Below are 21,053 nucleotides of genomic sequence, written 5' to 3' on the forward strand. Positions count from 1 at the left end.
AGAGCTATGAGAACTGGTGATCCCTCTAAGACTGAAAAGCAACAAATTCCCATTTCTTACCCATTCCAAGGATAAATACATTTCAAGGCTATGGCCTGCTTTGATTATTTTACAGTGCCTTCAAATACCTGGATACTTTAATTATATTTTTGTCCAAATTTTATAAGTGTTATCTATGTAAGGGTTTGACCAATTAATTTATTCTACCACTCCTAGACCTAGATTCTTTGTGATTATAACTTTTAAGATGAGAGAGCCCTGTCTGCCCTATGCCATTAGAATCTGAAGTCCAGTGATGATAGCTTGTATTCAAATTCAACTCTTGTTGAATCTTGATTTCAACATAAGTAGATTTCAAAAATCTTATCTATATTGACTTCCCAAAGTGATCCCAAGGTTTTCTTAGATAGGAATCCCAATAGACATTAAGATGGGATTCTTAATAATTAAAAAAAATTCAAATTTGAAAGAAAATACAAAAAGAAAATGTTTAGGCTAACAGTTAATTGTTGGACAAGTAAAATGTGGCTCAGAATTTCTAAGGCACAGACGTGTAAAAGTGGAACCTAAGTCAGATGTCCTTTGGCTCCATTCAAAATTTTCCATTTACTTTGAAACCACAAGCAAGAATTCCTGTTTCCTCTCTATCTAAAACAAAGAAATATGTACTTTAGTGCATAGTACTGTGAAAACATTTTAAGACATTTTGAAACATTCTGGAGAATGATACTAGTTAAATCTCCACTGATTTATTTATCATAAAAAGAACTTATCAATTTATGTTGGTTAAAAAAGAAGAAATTAAGAAGCAGCCAAATTAATCAACTGTCTCTTTACTTTGCCTATTATATGTGGTAGAGATCTACCTCCTCTTTTCTTAGGCTTTGGCCAAAGTCAAGACTATAAAGATGAGAGATAAGAAAAAAACAAGATTGATAACATGTTTTCTTATCCAAGGAGCCAATGATTTCAGTGAACTCAGTTATATAAAAATAATTTTCCAATATTAGTAGTTGCACTTTGTTCTTATCTCAAAAACTGGACATCTCATTTTATAATCTACTTTAGTCAGGGTAACATATATGACAAGTGATAGGATAAAAGAATGACCATGTAATCTTTTTGTTTAAAATAGAGCAAATTACCGGAGTCGTAAATCTTCCCACATTTTCAGTAATCCACAGAGCATTACTATCTCATAGTATTTTTTCCAGCATTCAACGGCCTCTGCTGCAGATGGATCTTCCTTAATATTACTCTGATACTCGATGAGCTCAACACGTTTATTTTTATATTTCTCCAAAGTTTTTTTGAAACGTTGTGCAATAGGACCTGGTATGGTTCCATCTTGTATATCACACCACCTGAAAAGTGTCAATATAATTACAATGTTTATCTTATAATAATAATGTGCTGAGTTCATTTTTAACTGTACTTACAAATTAATTCTTTCTTCAATCAAAGCAGTGTAATTCTCACAACTTTCTTCATCATCCCAGTCCCTCCAAAGAAAGTCATAAAAAAACCTATAATGAATAAAAATAATTTAAAAGTGATCAAAAAGAGACAATACTATGTATATAATTAAAGACAATCTCACGTCAGAATTCTTTGTATGAATTCTAAGAAAAATGTTTTTAAATGACTTTTTAGTGAACTAGTATTAAAATCAAACCTTTAAAAATCAGATTACCTACCTAGATTCTATTTGAGGTTACTACAGATAATATTCTTGAAGTGGTAATGAAAAATATTTCCAAATTTCCTAGATTTTGGCTATGGTTTTATTCAACAAAGAAATAATACTTACAAAGTAATAAAATTTGTATATTCAGAGGAAGCATTAGAAAAATAAAAATATGGGGCGCCTGGGTGGTTCAGTGGGTTAAGCCGCTGCCTTCGGCTCAGGTCATGATCTCAGGGTCCTGGGATCGAGTCCCACATCAGGCTCTCTGCTCGGCAGGGAGCCTGCTTCCTCCTCTCTCTCTCTCTGCCTGCCTCTCTGCCTACTTGTGATCTCTATCTGTCAAATAAATAAATAAAATCTTAAAAAAAAATAAATAAAAATAAAAATATGCCCCCAAATACTCTGTATTATATTTTTGGACAGCTTCTCTCATATTGTATCAATTTTTAAGGAGCAATCATAATATAGATGATGACATCTAGTATTTGTAATGCCTTTACATGTGAAACATAAAATCTAATATATTTAAGATGCTTGAATGTGAACAAAATTTTTTTTTTAAGATTTTATTTATTTATTTGGCAGAGAGAGATCACAAGTAGGTAGAGAGGCAGGCAGAGAGAGAGGAGGAAGCAGGCTCCCTGCTGAGCAGCGAGCCCGATGCAGGACTCGATCCCAGGACCCTGAGATCATGACCTGAGCTGAAGGCAGCGGCTTAACGCACTGAGCCACCCAGGCGCCCCGTATGTGAACAAAATTTAATGTTACTTGTGTCTAGCATTTTTTTCAATTTTTGAAAAATCAAGATCAAAGAATGGCAGAATTTTCATTGCCCATATATAATACTTCTTCAAGAAAATGTTAAAAGAAAAAAAAAAGAAAATGTTAAAAGAGTTACAAATATGTTCATTAAAAATGAACAAGAGCACCTGGCTGACACAGTCAGTGAAACATGTGACTCTTTTTTTTTTTCAAGACTTTATTTATTTATTTGACAGATGGAGATCACAAGCAGGCAGAGAAGCAGGCAGAGAGAGAGGAGGAAGCCGGCTCCCTGCTGAGCAGAGAGCCCGATGCGGGTCTTGATCCCAAGACCCTGGGATCATGACCTGAGCAGAAGGCAGAGGCTTTAACCCACTGAGCCACCCAGGCACCCAAAACATGTGACTCTTGATCTTGGAGTCATGAGTTCAAGCCCCATGTTGGGTGTAGAGATTACTTAAAATAAATAAATAAACTTAAAAAAAAATGGACAAATTGAATTCAGCAGTGGGTAAAAATGAAATCAGTAACTATTTATGAAGCACTTATATATTTACACATTAACTTTTTGAATATGATAATTTTTAAGAGGTAAAAAGGTTTAATACCTTACAACTTCCAGGGCCAGAGCAATATCATGTATATCAGAATCTTGTCCTTCAACAGGGTATACTTCCAAGAGAGGCACACTATGCTCCAGTTCTTCTAAAATCTCATTGACCAAATCTCTTGGAATATTTGCAATGTTAGAGGAAAAGGGCTCAGCAACAGATACAGTAACTTTGAAACAAGATGATGAGCTTTGGTGTGGTTTACAAGTTACCTAAGATAAATATAAAATTTGTAATTACAAATCAAAATAAACCACAGGATTTTTTCCTCACACATCATCTGCTTATAAAATTTCTTCTTTTAAATTTTATGACCTCTTTAACCACACACAAATTATAGGTCAATACTAAATAAAATACAATTTTTCAAAACCCTCCCTCCCCTTTTCCCTCTCCTTTTTTTCCTTTCTTTTTTCCTTTCCTTCCCTTCCTTCCTCTCCCTTCTCCTCTCATTTCCTTCTTTTTTTTCTTTTAGTTCTGGTGTAGTTAATAATGTTATATTAGTTTCAGTTGCACAACACAATGACTCAACAATTCCCTATATTGTTCAGAGCTCATAAAAGGAAACATTATTACTCTGCAGTTATTTCACCCATCCCCCAACCCACCTCTCCTCTGATAAACACCTGTTTGTTTTCTGTAATTTAGAGTTTGTTTTTGGTTTGTCTCTGGTTTTCTTCCTTAAATTCCACATATGAGTGAAATCATATGGTATTTGTATTTCTGTGACTGACTTAACTTCACTTAGCATTATACTCTCTAGATCCATCTATGTTGTTGCAAATGAGATTTCATTCTTTTTGTGTCTATATAATATTCCATTGTGAATATATATACACATTGTCTTAATCCTTTCATCTATCACAGCACATTTGGACCACTTCCATAATTTAGCTATTGTAAATAATTCTGCAATACACTATTGGGTATTTACTCAATAAATACAAAATACAAAATACTAATTCAAAACTAGTTCTATGTTTAATTTTTTGAGAAACCTTTACCATAATGTCTTCCAATGGCTGCACCAGGTTGCATTCCCACCAACAATTTGTGGGGGTTCCTTTTTTTCCATATCCTCAACACTGTTGTTTCTTTTGTTTTTTATTTTAACCATTCTGACCGATGTGAGGTGCTATCTCTTTGTAGTTTTGATTTGCATTTCCCTCATGATCAGTTTGAGCATCTTTTCATGTGTCTGTTGGCCATGTCTTCTTTGGAGAATTGTCTGTTCATGTCTTGTGCCCATTTTTTAATGGGATTATTTTCTGACTGTTGAGTTGTATAATTTTTGTATTGTGGATATTAACTCTTTATCAGATATATCATTGGCAAATATCTTCTCCCATTCCATAGGTTGTCTTTTAGTTTTGTTGCTTATATCCTTTTCCGTGCATGACCTTTTTATTCTGATGTAGTCCTAGCTACTTATTTTTGCTTTTGTTTCCCTTACCTCAGAGGAGACGTATCTAGAAAAATGTTGCTATAGCTGATGTCAGAGAAATTACCACTTATATTTTCTTTTAGGATTTTTATGGTTTCAGGTCTCACATTTAGGTCTTTAATTCATTTTGAATTTATTTTTGTGAATAGTATAAGAAAGTGGTCCAGTTTCATTCTTTTGCATGTTGCTGCCCAGTTTCCCCAACACCATTTATTAAAGAGAGTGTCTTTCTTTCATTGGATAGTCTTTCCTGCTTTGTCAAAGATTAATTGACCATATACTAGTGGGTTTATTTCTGTGTTTTCTGTTCTGTTCTGTTGATCTGTGGTGTCTATTTTTGTGCTAGTACCATACTATTTTAATCACTACAGCTTTGTAATATAACTTGTGATGCCTCCAGCTTTGCTTTTTTCCTATTTTCATGGTGCAGCCATTCTGGAAAACAGTATGGAGGTTCCTCAAAAAGCTAAAAATAGAATTACCCTATGATCCAGCAATTGCACTACTAAATATTTACCTAAAGAACACAAAAATACTAAGTCAAAGGGATACATGCACCCCAATGTTTCAAGCAGCATTATCTACAATAGCCAAATTATGGAAACAGTCCAAGTGTCCATCAATTGATGAATGGATAAAGATGATTGGTATATATACATATGTGTATATATATATATGTGTGTGTGTGTGTACATATATACAATGGCATATTACTCAGCCATAAAAAAGAACAAAATCTTGCGACTTGCAAAGACATGGAGGAAGCTAGAGGGTGTTATGCTAAGTAAAATAAGTCAGTCAGAGAAAGACAAGTACTACATGATTTCACTTATATGGGAATTTAAGAAATAAAACAAACAAGGGGGAAAAAAGAGAGAGAGAGGCAAACCAAGAAAAAGACTCCTAACTATAGAGAACAAACTGATGGGAACCAGAGGGAGGGTGAGTGGGGTGGGGAATAAATCAAATAAGTGATAAGGATTAAAGAGAGCACTTGTTGCGGCAAGTCAAGCACTGGCTATTGTAGGGAAGTGTTGAATCACTATATTGTACATTTGAAACTAGTATTACACTGTATGTTAACTAACTGGAATTTGAATAAAACTTAGATTCTCTAAATTTATTGATAGTGTCTACACATGCTCTTTGTACAAAATGTTTACAAATCAACCATAATACACCAACTACTGTTAACCTTTTTATCTTCCAGTTTTATTCCTATGTCCTTATATAATTTACATAATTGGATCATACTGAATATCTAGTTCTTTTATTTATTTATTTTTATTTTAAAAAGATTTTATTTATTTATCTGACACAGATCAGAAGTAGGCAGAGAGAGAGGGAGGGAAGCAGGCTCCCTGCCGAGCAGAGAGCCCAATGCTGGGCTTGATCCCAGGACGCTGGCATCATGACCTGAGCCGAAGGCAGAGGCTTTAACCCACTGAGCCACCCAGGTGCCCCTGTAATCTTTTATTTTATCTTACATATATAATGAGTGCTTTTCTAAATCATTAAAAGTTTTTTGTTAATATGTTTTATGGCTATATAATATTCCATTTTATGGCTATATCATTTATTTAACCAGCATCTTATTATTGAAGTTTTATGATATTACTAATTTTTAATTTTTTAAGTATCACTGTGATCACTCAATATATAAATCTTTTTCTGCATATCTGATTTCTGTAGACTAAATTTCTAGAAATTAAGCATACTTTTTCATTTTTGTTTATTTGTTTTTACATGCAATGGGGTCTATTTATTTTTGTTATTTTTATTTTTTCTAGCTTTATTGAGATAACTGACATATAATGAGTGAACTACTTAAATTTTTTTTAAGATTTTATTTGACAGAGAGGGAGAGAGAGAGAAAGCGCACAAGTAAGCAGAGCAGCAGAGAGAGGGAGAAGCAGATTCTCCATTGAGAAGAGAGCCCAATGGGGGCTCAATCCTAAGACTCTGGGATCATGACCTGACTGGAAGGCAGACGCTTAACCAACTGAGCCACCCAGGAGCCCTTACTTGAAAATGCTTAATATATTTTGGCAGACTGCTTTTTACAGAGGTTATAAAAAAAATTCCCTTAATTTCTGGACCATTTTGTAACCAAGATTAAGGATATGCCAGGTTTTCTTCCAATCAAATATTTCCAAATTTTTTTTTATCATTGAGTGAATCTGTAGTAGCCAGAATAATGGCCCTCAAAGACATTCATGTCTTTATACTTGGAACCTGTTAATATATTAATATTACTTTACATAGTAGAAGAGACTTTGCAGGTGTAATTAAGGTTAAGGAGTTGAGATGGGAAAGTTATCCTGAATTACCCAGTTGGGCCCATTGTAATCATAAATCTTAAAGGACATGCACTTTTTCAGCCTGCCAAGAACCAAACAGGTAGAATCTAAGGAAGACTTTGAAGATGAAGAGGGGGGCCAGAAGTTGTGGAATGCAGGAAGCTTCTAGAGGCTGGACAAGACAAGGAAACAGATTCCTTTCTAGAGCCTCCAAAAGGGAATGCAGTCTTGCCTATATCTTGATTTTACCTCACTGGGTCCATGTCAGATTTTTTCTATTGAAGTGTAAGAAAACAAATTTGTATTGTCACCAAACTTATAGTAAATTCTTACAGCAGCAACAGAAAACTGAGCATCTAAAGAAAAAGAGAATGAGGTCCATAGAAATAAATTATTGTGACTTCAGAACAACTTAGCAACTTAGCAACTATTGATACTTCAAGTAAGATTTAAGCAGCTTTGGCAGATAAAACAACATCTGAATTGTGCAGCACTACTTTAAGAGCTAGTTTTACTGCCATGTAATTAAAAAAATTAGAATCTGCCAATATACTATTCTGCTTTTTGCTCTGTTCTCCCCTTTTCTTCCTATCTTTCTAGTATTTACAGGACATTGGCAATCTCTAGAGAATGGGCAATCCCTAGAGGATTCTAGCAATCTAATTATCTATAATCTTGTTATTTTTAGAGTAAGAAAGAGAGCAATTAATCAGTGTATTACATGTAAAACCTTAGAACTTGATATAATTTCTAGATAATCTAATCCAGTGAGTTTTCACATAAGTTTAAGGATCTTTCAAGGATTTATGGTGTATAGGGGCTATCATGAGATGTTAGAAGAAAAGCCATCCCCCCCCCCTTTTTTTTAATTGCTAGACTGCCATCCCCTTTATTTCAGTCAGAAATGTCCTGCTTTAATGTGTTGTGTAAGTCAGGCTTCCACATAAAACTTGACTAACCCCCCCCCCAAAATGTTAAAGATATCAATGTAGTACACCTCCTCTTATCTTATCTATGTGAAAAAAAGTCCAGAGGAGTTACGAAAGTTCCAGGAAAAAGTTACTCAAAATCTGAGGTTGAGCAAAACTCAAAAAACACTAAAAACAGAATATTACTGAAAAACTAATCCAAAGTCTCTATTATATTTTTTGTATAGTCTCTATGATTTAAAAAAAAAAGCCTTTTTTTATCTGTAAAAATATCACTAACTTACTTTTCCATAGCACATAGAAGTGAATTATTTTCAGGTAGTGTGCAATGTAATGAATTTCAAACACAAATTTTTCTGGTAACCAAAACAACAGATTTGAAATATCTGAGGTAGGGATACCATTTGTGATTATAGATATTAATGTCTATACAGGGAAAATTAATCTTTAAGGGAAACTCATGACATCAAATATGCTACAGTATTTAACCTATAGACCTAAAAAAGTAAAATCTTACCAGATGAAGGCCTGGAAGTTGATGTATTATACTAAAAGGGTACTTTTCATGGGAAATTTCAAATTTTGCCAATAGTTTTCTAATCCATTTTTTTCCTGTCTTATTCTACCTAAACCTCATAATTCAGATAAATGAAGTTTAAAGGCAAATGATGGAAAAAGAAGGCCCAAGTCTGTTAAAGCCTAAATTAGTAATTTAAAGAAATGCACTTTTGCTATGTGAGCAGTTGAAACTAAGCTAATAAATACTGTCTGATGCACTAGATTCCATTTAATAATTAACTGTGCCCAGGTAAATGGATGCTAATATCCCCCCCTTCTTTTTATGCTATTAATCTGCTTAGAAAATTAAAATAGACATAACTTTTGTCAGCCTGCTTTTAAGAATCAAAGCCCCAAATTAGTAAGGTCATATTTTGGTCTTCAAAAGAACTAATAATTTCACTCAAAAGAACAAAGCTCAGGTAAAAGTTATTTACCTCAACCAGTATACCAACAAAAGGGATAGAAGCTTCTTCATATTTCACAAAGAATAACTCAGGATTTGTCTTCCAGACTCCAAACCATTTGTCCTTCAACTTTAATTTTTCTGATAGATATTTACTCATAGCTTCATCAGCATCTTCTGCCTAGCAAAAGAGAAAATGTGTAAGCATATAAAATTATAGATTAGTATATAAATATTTTTACTGATTTCTATTTAAATTTGAGATGGATACACCCTTAAATAATTAAAAAACAGTTATCTGTTACCTGGAAAGTAACAGATTTTAATTGAATCAATGTTTACTGGAAAATATCATAAAAATTAACTTAAAAGAGATCCACTCACTCAATAGAGTAATTCAGTGCTGAAACATCTACTTGTTATTTTTTAAGTAATTTGTTTTATTAATCCACTGAGAAGAACTGTAATTATACATTTACAAATAGTAATTATCTTTTTTAAAAAACAGCAATTATTTTTCTGAACTTTAAAGATACAGTAACCTATTTAAAACAGTACATAAAAATTTAAAACAGCACTCCATTCTGTAAAACAAATGAGCATATTAAGCATTCAACAAAAACTACCCATTTGATTTCTTTAAAATTCAGTTACCTCAAGGATGATAATCATCAGGAAAGCTATTGTGAAACTCAGCCATTAGAACCAGTCTGATTAATGGCACAAAATTTTCTATAAAAGTATTTCAGTTGCCTTTCAGAGACTTCCTCTTCTCCAACCCTCATTATCAGATATAACTTGGCCATTAATACTGTCCTAGTTTTATGTTAAATGTGTTCTTAGAAATAAAATTTTCATCCGATTGTAAAATACGGCTCACCTACAGAAAATCTGAAAAATGCACAACCTGTAAGGAAAACAAAACCCACTCCTGATCCTGACAGCCCAAATAACCATTGTTGCTAATTCCTTCCCGTCATTTTCCTGTGCTTGTATTCATCCTGCATATGAATTATATTTTGTTTTGTCTCCTGGGTTTTTTTTTCTAATATTATAGTGTAAGATATAACTAATGCTCTTGAAAACCCAATTTTTTGCTCTGCATGGGTCGCCACTATATGCAGCCATAAGTTCTTTATTGCCCCATAGTCAGAAATTTAATTTCTAATTTTTACAAAAAGATTTTTATTTATTTATTTATTTGCCAGACAAGAGATCTCAAGTAGGCAGAGCAGCAGGCGGGGGTGGGGGGCGGGGAGCAGGCTCCCCGCTGTGCAGAGAACCCAATGCGGGCCTCGGGTCCCAGGACCCTGAGACCATGACCCGAGCTGAAGGCAGAGGCCTTAACCCACTGAGCCACCCAGGCGCCCCTAGTTTCTAATTTTTAATTCTAATACATACCAGTGTCCAATATCTTTGTACAAACTTCAAAAAAAAAAAAAAAGGCTAGAAACAAGATATTTGTTCTCTGCAGTGTTACGAGGTATGCGTATCCTGGATACGAAACACCCCGGGTGGTCTGGGATGTACATCGAGTGTACACCCGTGCAGCTCTGTCAGGTCAAAGTCAAGGCTAGGTCACGGTATCCTCACGTGTGGACACGAGTCCTTAAATGAGAGAACTGAGACGCAAACCTGGGCACCGATAAGGCCTGTCGATCTAAGACGTCCACTGGGGCACTGACTAAGGCCTAGCGATCTTCATCTGTTGGAAGTTGCCAGAAACCGGGCAAACGCTCTACCAGGGCTGCCCCCCTCACGGACAGTGGTTTGGGTGCGGGAAAAGCCAACGGTAACTGGCTCTGGGCCAGGCCGGGTGCCTCTGGCCCGGCGGAGGCCCCCCCCAATGCGAGCCCACGTCCTCCTCGGAACCGCAGGCCGGCCCTCACCTTACAGCCCTGCAGCACCTCGTCGCAGTACAGCGCCACCTTCTCGTTGCGCCACATCCCCCTCATGGGGGACACGCAGACCGGGGGCAGTGGCTGCGCCTCCTCTTCATCCTCTTCGGGCACCGACAGAAGGGGCTCCTCCTCCTCCTCCTGCTGCTGTTCCTCCGCGCCCTCGCCCTCGCCCTCGGCCTGAGCCCCGGGCAGCAGCTGCAGCCGCCGCCGCGCCGCCTCCCGGCCCGCCTTCCCCTTCACGGGCCGCGGGGACGCCGCCACCGCCCGCACCGGGGATGCGGCGCTCTTCAGGGTCCCCACCAACACCGAGTCCCCGGTGGGCGCGGACACCCCCTTTTCGCCTCGCCTGCCGGGGCTGACGGTTCGGACGGAGTCCTCCGGCGCGGAAGCCCTGGCCCCCGACGCCATCTCCTCACACCGCGAGGACCAGCTGCGGCCGTTAGTCGCTTTTCCCGCTCTCAGCCCGCTGGCCAATGAGCGAGCGCCGCCGGCGCAGCCCGCAACGAGCGCGGGGCCTCGAGGGGCGCAGGGCCCGGTGAGTTGGGGGATGGGTGGAGGCGGGGGCGGGGTGGAGGCGGGGGCGGGGGCGAGGGGGCCGCGGTCTGCAGGGTGGTGCGGGGGCGCGGACGCTGCAGGGCGGGGCGGGGGTGGACCGCGTGGCGTTCAGTGCGGCGCCCCCGCTAGGTCGGCCCTAACCCGACGCCGCTCCCCTTCGACCTACCCAACAGAGAATTCTCTCCCCAGGATCCCCTCCGTTTTCAGGGTGCTTGTGAGTCACCCCAAGGTCATCGTGACCTAACTCATGCGCCGCCTACACTGCACACACGCACATCTGCACAAACACAATCTGAAAGAAAATTCAGTTTTACGCTGGGGACTTGTAGTAAGTGGAACCCTCTGCTTATGACCAAAGGACACTCCAATGACAAATCCAGCGATCTAGATTTTCCCCAACCTAATCACATGGTTCCCAATATAAATCTGCCTTTACATTTTGAACAAGACACATTTTGCCAAAAAGGGTAGGTTAGTCTCCTTTCATGTCTCTGTTTTGCTGCTCAAATCATTACATTTTATATCATGTAACTATTCAAGCAGATTAAAATTTCCAGCTGGGAGGAATGTGTGCAAACTAAGAATACCCTCACAATAAAAGTCTGCTCGAGATAATATATTTTGGAGGGCGCCTGGGTGGCTCAGTTGATTGAACGACTGCCTTCGTCTCAGGTCATGATACCGGACTTCCAGAATCGAGTCCCGCATCAGGCTCCCAGCTCCTTGCGGAGTCTGCTTCTCCCTCTGACCTTCTCTTCTCTCATGCTCTCTCTCACTCATTCTCACTCAAATAAATAAATAAAATCTTTAAAAAAAAAAAAAAGATAATACATTTTGGAGAAGAACAGAGACCACTCATTTCTGTTATATAACTATTAAATGTGCATAGAGCGGGTTGGAATAACTTCTGTTTGCTCTCTAGCTGTGAAAAAACTGCACCAGGGCCAACAGCTCCCACAACGAACAGCATTGGGAAAACACCTGCCTTCCTTCACACTCATCTGGAAGAACACTGTGTTAAATTTGGAGTTTATTTTGAGGAAAATATTAGACTTAATATCATGTTCAGGGAATAATTCCATTTATCACATTTGACTCTATGTTTATTCCCTTTGTCAGGAGTCTTGGATTTTGTTTAAAATTGTACTTAGCTACAGACTTCACTTACTGAAAGTAAAATCTATTTACTCTAGCATTTCTTCAAAAAGTTTGTTTTTTAAGACATTTTAGTACATTGTCATTAGATTTAGAGTAACAGAGACCACTTGTCCTAGTCAAAAGTTTAAAAACAACAATAGCTTCTTTCCAAAAAAAACCCAAACCAAACCAAACCCAAGCAGATATTTGTAGGAACCTGCTATGTGCCAGGTAACACATAGATGTCAAAGTTTTAGAAATAAAAGACTGAGTTCTGGGTGCAGATGGGTTAATAGATGATTGTGTTGAGGAAGGACTCTGATTTTAAAAATGTATTTAGGGGTGCTAGGTGGCTTGGTGTGTTAAACCTCTGCCTTTGGCTCAGGTTGTGATCCCAAGGTCCTGGGATCGAGTCCCACTCTCTGCTCAGCAGGGGGCCTGCTTCCCCCGCCCCCTCTGCCTGCCTCTCTGCCTACTTGTGATCTCTTTCTGTCAAATGGATGAATAAAATCTTTAAAAAAAAATTTTTTTTAAAACACGTGTGTGTGTGTGTGTGTGTGTATTCTGCAAGTGTGTGTGTGTATATATATGTATATATTTTTTTCTAACCCCTTTATGGGAAAAAAAGATCTTTCTTCCCAGAAGTGACACTTAAGCTGAGTCTTGATCATGAAAGCAATATCTGTGTCATTTTGAAATAGAAGGAAATTTAAATCAGTTGTACTTCCAATGCTTGGCAATAACTACTGTTAGATTTTGGAATATTTTCTTTCGATAGTTTTTCCTATCACATTATTACATAGTTTAGATCATATTAACTTTTTCATTAATCTTTTATTTAGGCTAATCATTTTCTTATTACAAATTATTGTGCTCGCTTTGGCAGCACATATACTAAAATCTTATTACAAATTATTTAAGTACATTATTTCCAATATCTGTGTATAATTTCCATAAACCCATACTTTTAGGTGTTTGAGCTACATTAATTTCCATAATAATGAATATGCCATTTTGATACATTTGTACTTAAATTTTGCCTGTATTTAGTATGCCCCACACTCACCCCCCAGGGAAAAGTAGGATTCCCAAGTCAGGATGTGTAAACATTTTAAGACTGCTAGTATTGCCAAGTTGTTTCCCAAAAAGGATGTGTATGAATTTCTACTTCCATTAGCAGATATAATTCTCAGATGGACTGTGTTATGAAATAGTAGATTATAGACACCTCAGCTAGGAATAGAATGGGAGATGGAGTAGGATAAACTTTCCAGGCAGAGAGTCATTAGTGATTTTACAGAAGAGTAAAAGAATTTGGTCTCGGTAGCTTAGTATGGCTGGATTAGCAGGGGCAAACTGGGACAAAACCTCAGGTTGGAGAAATATACAAAAGCCATCTCACAGAGGGTCATGTATGTTATGTGTATAGGTAGCTGAATTCTAACCATACCGAGAGACTCTCCCTTATCTAACTTGATATTCTACTCTCTGATCTAGCACCCTCTGTATCCACTCCCACATAAACTTTCCTCGGTCATGCCAGTACATGTTGGTCAGTCCTCTCTGGCTGGACGCAGTACATCTCTTGCTGGGTTAGGTTGTGCCTTCACCCTATTTATTGGACTGGTGGGCTGGAGGGAGTATGGGGTAGGTCCTCAGTGGTGCATGTAGTCTTCCAAAGCAGAAGCCTATGTGTCATCTGCAAGCACGGGGGACTCTAGCTTTCAGTGGGGAGAAGTGAGCTCAGAGGATTCAGAGGATTCAGTATCTCCCATTGCATCAACCAGGATATCCTCATACCAAGGCTCAGGGTCTCTCCTTCCCAATCAGAGACTGACTGGTTTAGCAATCCTGCCTCTGAGAACTCACCCTTCCTTGGAACTCCATTCCCCCCCCCCTTTTTTTTTTTAAGATTTTATTTATTTGAGAGAGGGAACATGAACGGGGAAGGGGAGGAAGAAAAGGAGAGAGACTCTCAAGCAGACTCCCCACTGAGCCTGGCGCTCAAGGCGGGGCTCAACCCCAGGACCCTGAGATCATGACCTGGGGCTGAAGTCAGACACTTAATTGACCAAACCACCCAGGCATCCCTGGAACTTATCCTCATAAAAACCCCAGAGCCCATGTTTTTTCCTGCCTTTCAGCTATAAATGAGTCTCTTTATGTGCCGCAGTGGAGGCCTTTCTGGCTTTGACACTTCACCTTAAATTGGTTATCTCGGCATTTCTTTGTCTTATGCCAGTAAATACATAATCCTCAGCAAGAGAACATTGAGTCCATCGTCCTTACAACACTGTCTCCACCAAACCATTCCAGTTCCTGACATCGGACCACCAGGGCGTTCTCGTCCCTCTCACCCACAGCAGAAGTTGGAATAATTGCAATGACACAGCGTGCTAAGAGCCATCAGTATACCATGGACCACCAATGACAGCGTCCTCCTTGATGGTGGTCTAGAAGGTGATTCAGCTCCAACATGTCATTTTATAATCTGCTTCCTTACTGTTTGTCTTATCTTGGGTCTCCTGGGAGGGATGAGCAACAATGATTTCCATAAGGAGAATTTGGGGAGATGCTTTCGAGAATGATATCTATAAGGGAAGGAGGGAATCAGGAATGGACAAAGAGAACTGTGCAACTATGATGAGTTTGCAACAGAGTTCTAAGCCATTCATCCTGGAAGCTCTGGGCTAGGATGGCCCTTTTGAGTTCTGGCGGGGGATGGCCCTTTACATCCATGCATCTTCCTGTCATTGGCGGTGAGCTGCCCACAGAGAGAGGCATGACCCTGATGTGGTAGCTCCCTTTGAAGAAGCTGCCAAACTGTCTTCCAACGCAGCTGTGCCATTTTTGCGTTCCCTCCACCAATGAATGAGAGTGCCTGTTGCTTTACATCTTCACCAGCGTTTGGTGGTGTCTGTGTCCTGGCCATTCTAATTGATGCAGAGTAGCAGCAGCACCTTTTGGCGGAGGGTAACTCCCAGAGAGGGCTTTAGAAGCGAGTTTTCAGCGTCCAAGAGATTGGATATCTTGATTCTTTTTTTTTTTTTCCCCCAAGACTTTATTTATTTATTTGACAGAGAGAGAGATCACAAGTAGGCAGCAACAGGCAGAGAGAGAGGGGAAAGCAGGCTCCCCACTGAGAAGAGAGCCCAATGCGGGGTTCAATCTCAGGACTGTGAGATCATGACCTGAGCTGAAGGCAGAGGCTTTATCCTACTGAGCCACCCAGGCACCCCTGGATATCTTGGTTCTAAAAGAAGGCTTGGGGAAGCAAACCAGATCATCCACTCCACAGAGTTGTCAGACTACGTTATAAGAATAGAACTCTATTTTGGTAAAGTGGACTTGCTGTGGGCTCCTCTGAGCCATTGGCCTCTAACACAGAGGTAAGTCAAGCACTTGAGCTTACTGTCTAGAATTCAGTTGGTTTTAGCTCCGGGTATTAATGGGACATAGGGAGGGTTAGCCATCCTCTCCATAAGCCCGGGGTTCAAGGGATTTGAGGGATGGATACAGGCACAGTTGTTGAATGTCTATGTAGCTGATCTCACTGGGCTCATGTCTTTGAGCTTTCTTTTCCTCCAGCACTTTCTCTCCATTCACGTCTTTGGGGAAGTAATATTGAAAAACGAATGGTCGAGAGCATGGACTCTGGCCAGACTGCCTGGGTTCTCTGACTTCTCTGAAGTCAAGGTAAATTTCTCCTCCTCTTTACGGCCTTTTCCTTGCCAAAATGGGGCTGTAATACCAGTGTGTGGTAAGGAGTTTCTGCGACCTTGGCCTTCTGCGGTTTGAGCCGTGCCGGCGGCACATCTCATCTGATGTTCTGTCAGCTTCTGCTTTCCCAGAGCAGTTCAAACGACTCTTGCATTTGGTTAGTGATTCTCACTGGCACGGCCTTGAGTGTTCCATGAAGCCAGCTCTGTACTCTCTCTCGGGGTTGAAAAACTCATTTCCCTTCTTTCTTCTTGGAGGCTTTTCCTTGAATTGGCTCTTCCTTCCCATTGAAGTGGTGAGATACAAGAGGACGATTGCTGAGCGGGTTCCCAGGTGGAAAGGGCAGGCGGCGGCCTGGCTTGCACAGACACTGAGCTAGGCCGGCCTTTGAGGTAGAAGAGAGTCTATGGTTCCTGCCTACGGGCTAGTTTCCACACTGGGCTTTATGGCCAAAACCTGCTGGCCTTGTCTTGTTTCTCACAAAGACCTGCCTGATTGTGGCAGAATTGAACTTGAGAAATCTCAAGTCTTGGGTATCTTTCTTTTTCTCTTGTTTCCAGGGATCTGACCAGTAGCCATTGTCGTGCCTTGTTCATGCCGTTTTCTTCAACTTGAATAACCCTTCCTGTTTGTCTCTACCTGTCAGAATTCTCCTAGGCCAGGTTCCAATACACCAGCCCTCATGAGAACTAAGCTTGAGTACTTTCTGCACAGTATTATCAACATTGAAAATCCTTCATGTACAGGGACAGATACATTTTTATATGCAGTACTTAGCACAGTCCTTGGCACATAACTAGTAAAAGTTTTAAGAATGGTACCACTATAGAAGTATAATCAATATTTTTTTCCAATTTCTGAGTGAAATGTGTATCCATTCTTCTCCTCCCCTAGCGTTTTACTTCCTTGATGCCCACCCAGGATCAGTTCTACTCATCTTTATGTCCATTTGTATGTGGGCTATGTTATGTGGATTTGTTATATCCATAAGTTGTATGTGGGTTAAATTCTACAAATTAAGGGGAATTTTCACAGGCTTTTATTTTCTTCAGGTCTGAGGGACCTCTAAGTTAAATCCACAGGCTGTCTCCAATATACAAATGATCTACATACAAAAGCTTATTTAAGAGGTGCCTGGGTGACTCAGTGGGTTGAGCCTCTGCCTTCTGCTCAGGTCATGATCTCAGGGTCCTGGGGTTGAGCTCCCCATTGGGCTCTCTGCTCAGAGGGGAGCCTTCTTCCCCCTTTCTCCCTACCTGACTCTGCCTACTTGTTATCTCTCTCTTTGTGTGTCAAATAAATAAATAAAATCTCTTAAAAAAAAAAAAAAGCTTATTTAAAAATTAGAACTCATTAGGGATGCCGGGGTGTCTCAGCTGGTTAAGCGGCTGCCTTCAGCTCAGGTCATGATCCTAAGGTCTTGGGATCAAGTCCCACATTGGGCTCCTTGCTCAGAGGGAAGCCTACTTCTCCCTCTACCTGCTGTGCCCCCTGCTCACTCTCTCTCGGATTTAAAAAAAAAAAAAAAAAAAATCAAAACTCATGATTGTCTGTCTGAAAAATATTTCTGATCAAAACTTCTCTTCCTCTTTAAAAAACAAAGAGCTTATCTTCCTAGGTCACTGTGAAACAGTCTTTCAGTCTTCCAATCTCTGAACATTAACTCTTTGAGATCTTCTTTTTTCTTTTTTGCCTTCGAGGGAAAAAGCAAAGCACCTACGAATAATAACACCTAGCTGTAGACAAAACAAGAATAGATAAGACTTGGGGCACCTGGGTGGTCAGTCAGTTGAGCGTCTGCCTTTGGCTCAGGTCAAGATCTCTGGGTCCTGGGGTCCAGCCCTGATGGTCTCCCTGCTCTGGGGAGAATTTGCTTCTCCCTCTGCCCCTCCCTCTGCTCCTATGCTCTGGCTCTCTCTCTCTCTCTCTCTCTGCCTCTCCTTTCCTTTCAAACAGATAAAATCATTTTTTAAAAAAAGAATAAGACTCACTGACATTTCAGAGATCCACCCAGACTCAGAGTTTCCCCGCGGTTTCATTTCCATGTAAGATAGGGACTTGGGATCAGGAGAAGACAGATCTACTGGACATGAGTACAGAGATGTAACAGGGGCTGGGGTCTAATACAACCAGCTCTGGGACTGGGGACACGGATGGACAGACAGCAGAGACTGGGAGGATTCGCCTTCCTTCCCCCCTAGTGATGCCTAACCTGAATTGAGGGGAAGAGTTGGGACCAGAATTAAGAGGAACTGAGGGATCCCGTGTAGCAAAGAGAAAAGAGAAAAGAAGTTGCTTCATGCGACAGATATGTATTGTCCACCTACTCTGGCTGGCATGGTGTTATGTGCTGGGGATAGAGCAAAACTTACAAAAATCCCTTAGCTTGCATTCTAGATAAGGGAGATAAACAATAAACTTTTTTTTTTTAAAGTAAAATTCCCAAGAGAAACAAACACTTGCTCACATGAAAACTTGCGCAAGAATGTTGAGAGCAGATTATTTACAATAGCCAAAAAATGAAAAGAACTCAAATGTCCATCAGTTGATAAACAGACAAAGGAAATGTGGTATATTCCATATAAGGGATATTATTTGACCATTAAAAGAAATCAAGTACCAATACACACAGCACAGAAGAACCTTGGAAACATGCTAAGGGAATTAACTCAGTCACAAAAGCCCACAGAACGTGTGATTCCATGTATATGAAATGTCCTGAATAGGCAAATCTCTAAGGACAGGAAACGGATTAGTGATTGCCCAGGATTAGTGGCTGTGAGATGGCTCAAAGGGAAACGAGGTCTTCCTGCTAAGAGGTCCTGGAGTTCTTTTAGGGGTGATGAGAACATACTATAATGGCTTGTAATGAAAGTTACACAACTTTGAGAGCACACTAATAATCATTAAGTTGTAGGTGTGAAATGGGTGAATTGTATAGTATGTGTATTAAAATAAATGTGAAAAAGTAAAATTTATAGTAATAAGCCCTCTGAGAGTGATAAAACATATGGCAGGAAGCAGAGATGGAGGAGTTTTTTTTTTTAATATTTTATTTATTTATTTGACAGAGAGAGATCAAAAGTAGGCAGAGAAACAGGCAGAGAGAGGAGGATGCAGGCTCCCTGCTGAGCAGAGAGCCCAGGACCCTGAGATCATGACCTGAACCGAAGGCAGAGGCTCTAACCCACTGAGCCACCCAGATGCCCCGAGATGGAGGAGTTTTGATAGAATTTTTACTCAGAGTAAGGAGGGTAGGTCTCACCATAGGTGATATTTGAGTGACTACAGATCCAAAGGAGGTCAGAAGGAAAATATTGGACTTTGACATTGAAAAGGGAAGAAACTTTTTTCCATCACTGAGTTACTTACAGAGAGCAATTCAGATAAAAGGAACACAGGGAAATGAGAAGTAACTACAGTTTTAGAGAATCCATAATGCAACTAGAATTATTATTTTCACATTTCCTCACATGATAAGCATTTAAATAAGTACTCACTAAATGAATACATCTGGGGACTTAGGAATTTTAGAAGTTTTGTATGGTGGAGATTGGTTTTTATCGTTTGGGATGGGATTCTGCAAAATGCTGTTGTATTTGTTTCTCCACTTGGTTTTCTCAATTGAATAAATAAGTAAATATTAATCAGCACTTCAGTCATCAATTTATTTTCAAGTACTTTAATTTCTCCTCTCTTGAAACATGAATTTTTCCCTCTCCCTTTAACTCTTTGACCTTAACTCTGTAAACAAATACTCTGGTGGGACCAAGCTGGTGCAGCTCTCTTGGAAGCATGTAACTCTTCATTTTTGCCAGAAGAGGGCACTAGAGAGCTTTCAGGCCGTTTTCAGGGCGCCAATCCCAAAGGGCTAGGTGGAGCCTGAAGCGATCCTTCAGCCCAGCCTGCCCCAGTCCTGACTCAGAATCAGACTGCACAGCACTTTGTAGGGGACAAGCTCAGACACATCTCTCTAATGTCTAACACTTCTCTAACCACAGTCTTCAAACTCTGACAGTGTGTACTAACTCTCTGATACTTGTTCTGTGTTCTGCTTTTGTTTTTAGCTCTTTTTGAGATAAATACAGATTTTAATTTTACATTAACCCCACAAAAGAAAACAATCACCAGGCATGTTTCGGGCACATAAGTTCCACTAACAAGAGGCAGTACAGGCTATGGACAGGGAGCAGCCTAAGACCGCTGACACTAGCTTTCCTGGTAACAACTAACGGCCCAAACTTGCCTGAATAGTACTCAGAAGTCTTACATTTTAGTTTGACAGTAAAGGACACTAAGTAACAGGGACAATGGCTAATTAGCCTACATTTCGAAAGGTGCCTAGATATCTAATAGTAGGGCGAACACATAATATTGATAATGATCACTGTAGAATACTCACTCCCAACCACTGTTGATAGAAGTTGAAACCGTTAAAGACATTTAGGAAGGCAATCCGGCAAAATCTTTCAGAGTGTCAAACGTGCTTAAGTTCAGTCCAGCAATGCCATCTTCAGAGATCAGTTCCCCAGAAATGGCTTGTCTGTGTGCATAAAGGCATATGTAATGATCACAGCGATGATGATAGCATTTACCGCTTACTATGTGCCAAGTTTGAAGAACTCTATGTATATTGACTAACGTGATACTAAAAGTAGCCCAGTGATCTCTCTGCCTTGTTGAGGAAAGAGGCACAGTGAGGTTAACTAACAGCCACGAGGTTGTGGAACCAGGATTCAAATACAGGCAGTGTGATTGCAGAGTTTATGCTCTTAAGCAAGACCCTTAAGCAAGACCTGGGCAGGACAGGGTATTGTTTCTAATAGTGTAAAGCTGGAAACAACCCACGTCCATTGCTAGTGGAATACCTGAATCACCGATGCTACATCCATCTTACCAAAATGAGGTCAATCCAGATGAAATGACTCAGAAAGACCCCCAAAGACATATTGTAGGGAAAATAGCAGACGGATGGAGGGGGAGCAGGCGGGAAGCAGTTCCCGGTATAATACATATAATATGATTCCATGTATGGTTCTTTAA

At 39.8% G+C, this 21,053-nt stretch overlaps 1 protein-coding gene across 1 annotated transcript in view; it reads right to left on the bottom strand.

Annotated features, from left to right (window-relative positions):
* SHCBP1L (SHC binding and spindle associated 1 like) overlaps positions 1–11,006 on the bottom strand; it is a 34,073-nt gene extending 23,067 nt beyond the window's left edge. Inside the window, exons 1-5 of the mRNA XM_059412739.1 lie at positions 10,587–11,006; positions 8,729–8,878; positions 3,058–3,272; positions 1,440–1,526; positions 1,146–1,364 (exon numbers count right to left, since the gene is read on the bottom strand). Coding sequence (XP_059268722.1) covers positions 1,146–1,364; positions 1,440–1,526; positions 3,058–3,272; positions 8,729–8,878; positions 10,587–11,006 — 1,091 coding nt within the window. The remainder of the gene's footprint in view (positions 1–1,145; positions 1,365–1,439; positions 1,527–3,057; positions 3,273–8,728; positions 8,879–10,586) is intronic.
* Positions 11,007–21,053: the final 10,047 nt, after the last annotated feature.

This window comes from Mustela nigripes, chromosome 10 (genome assembly GCF_022355385.1).
Source record: "Mustela nigripes isolate SB6536 chromosome 10, MUSNIG.SB6536, whole genome shotgun sequence".
NCBI lineage: Eukaryota > Metazoa > Chordata > Mammalia > Carnivora > Mustelidae > Mustela > Mustela nigripes.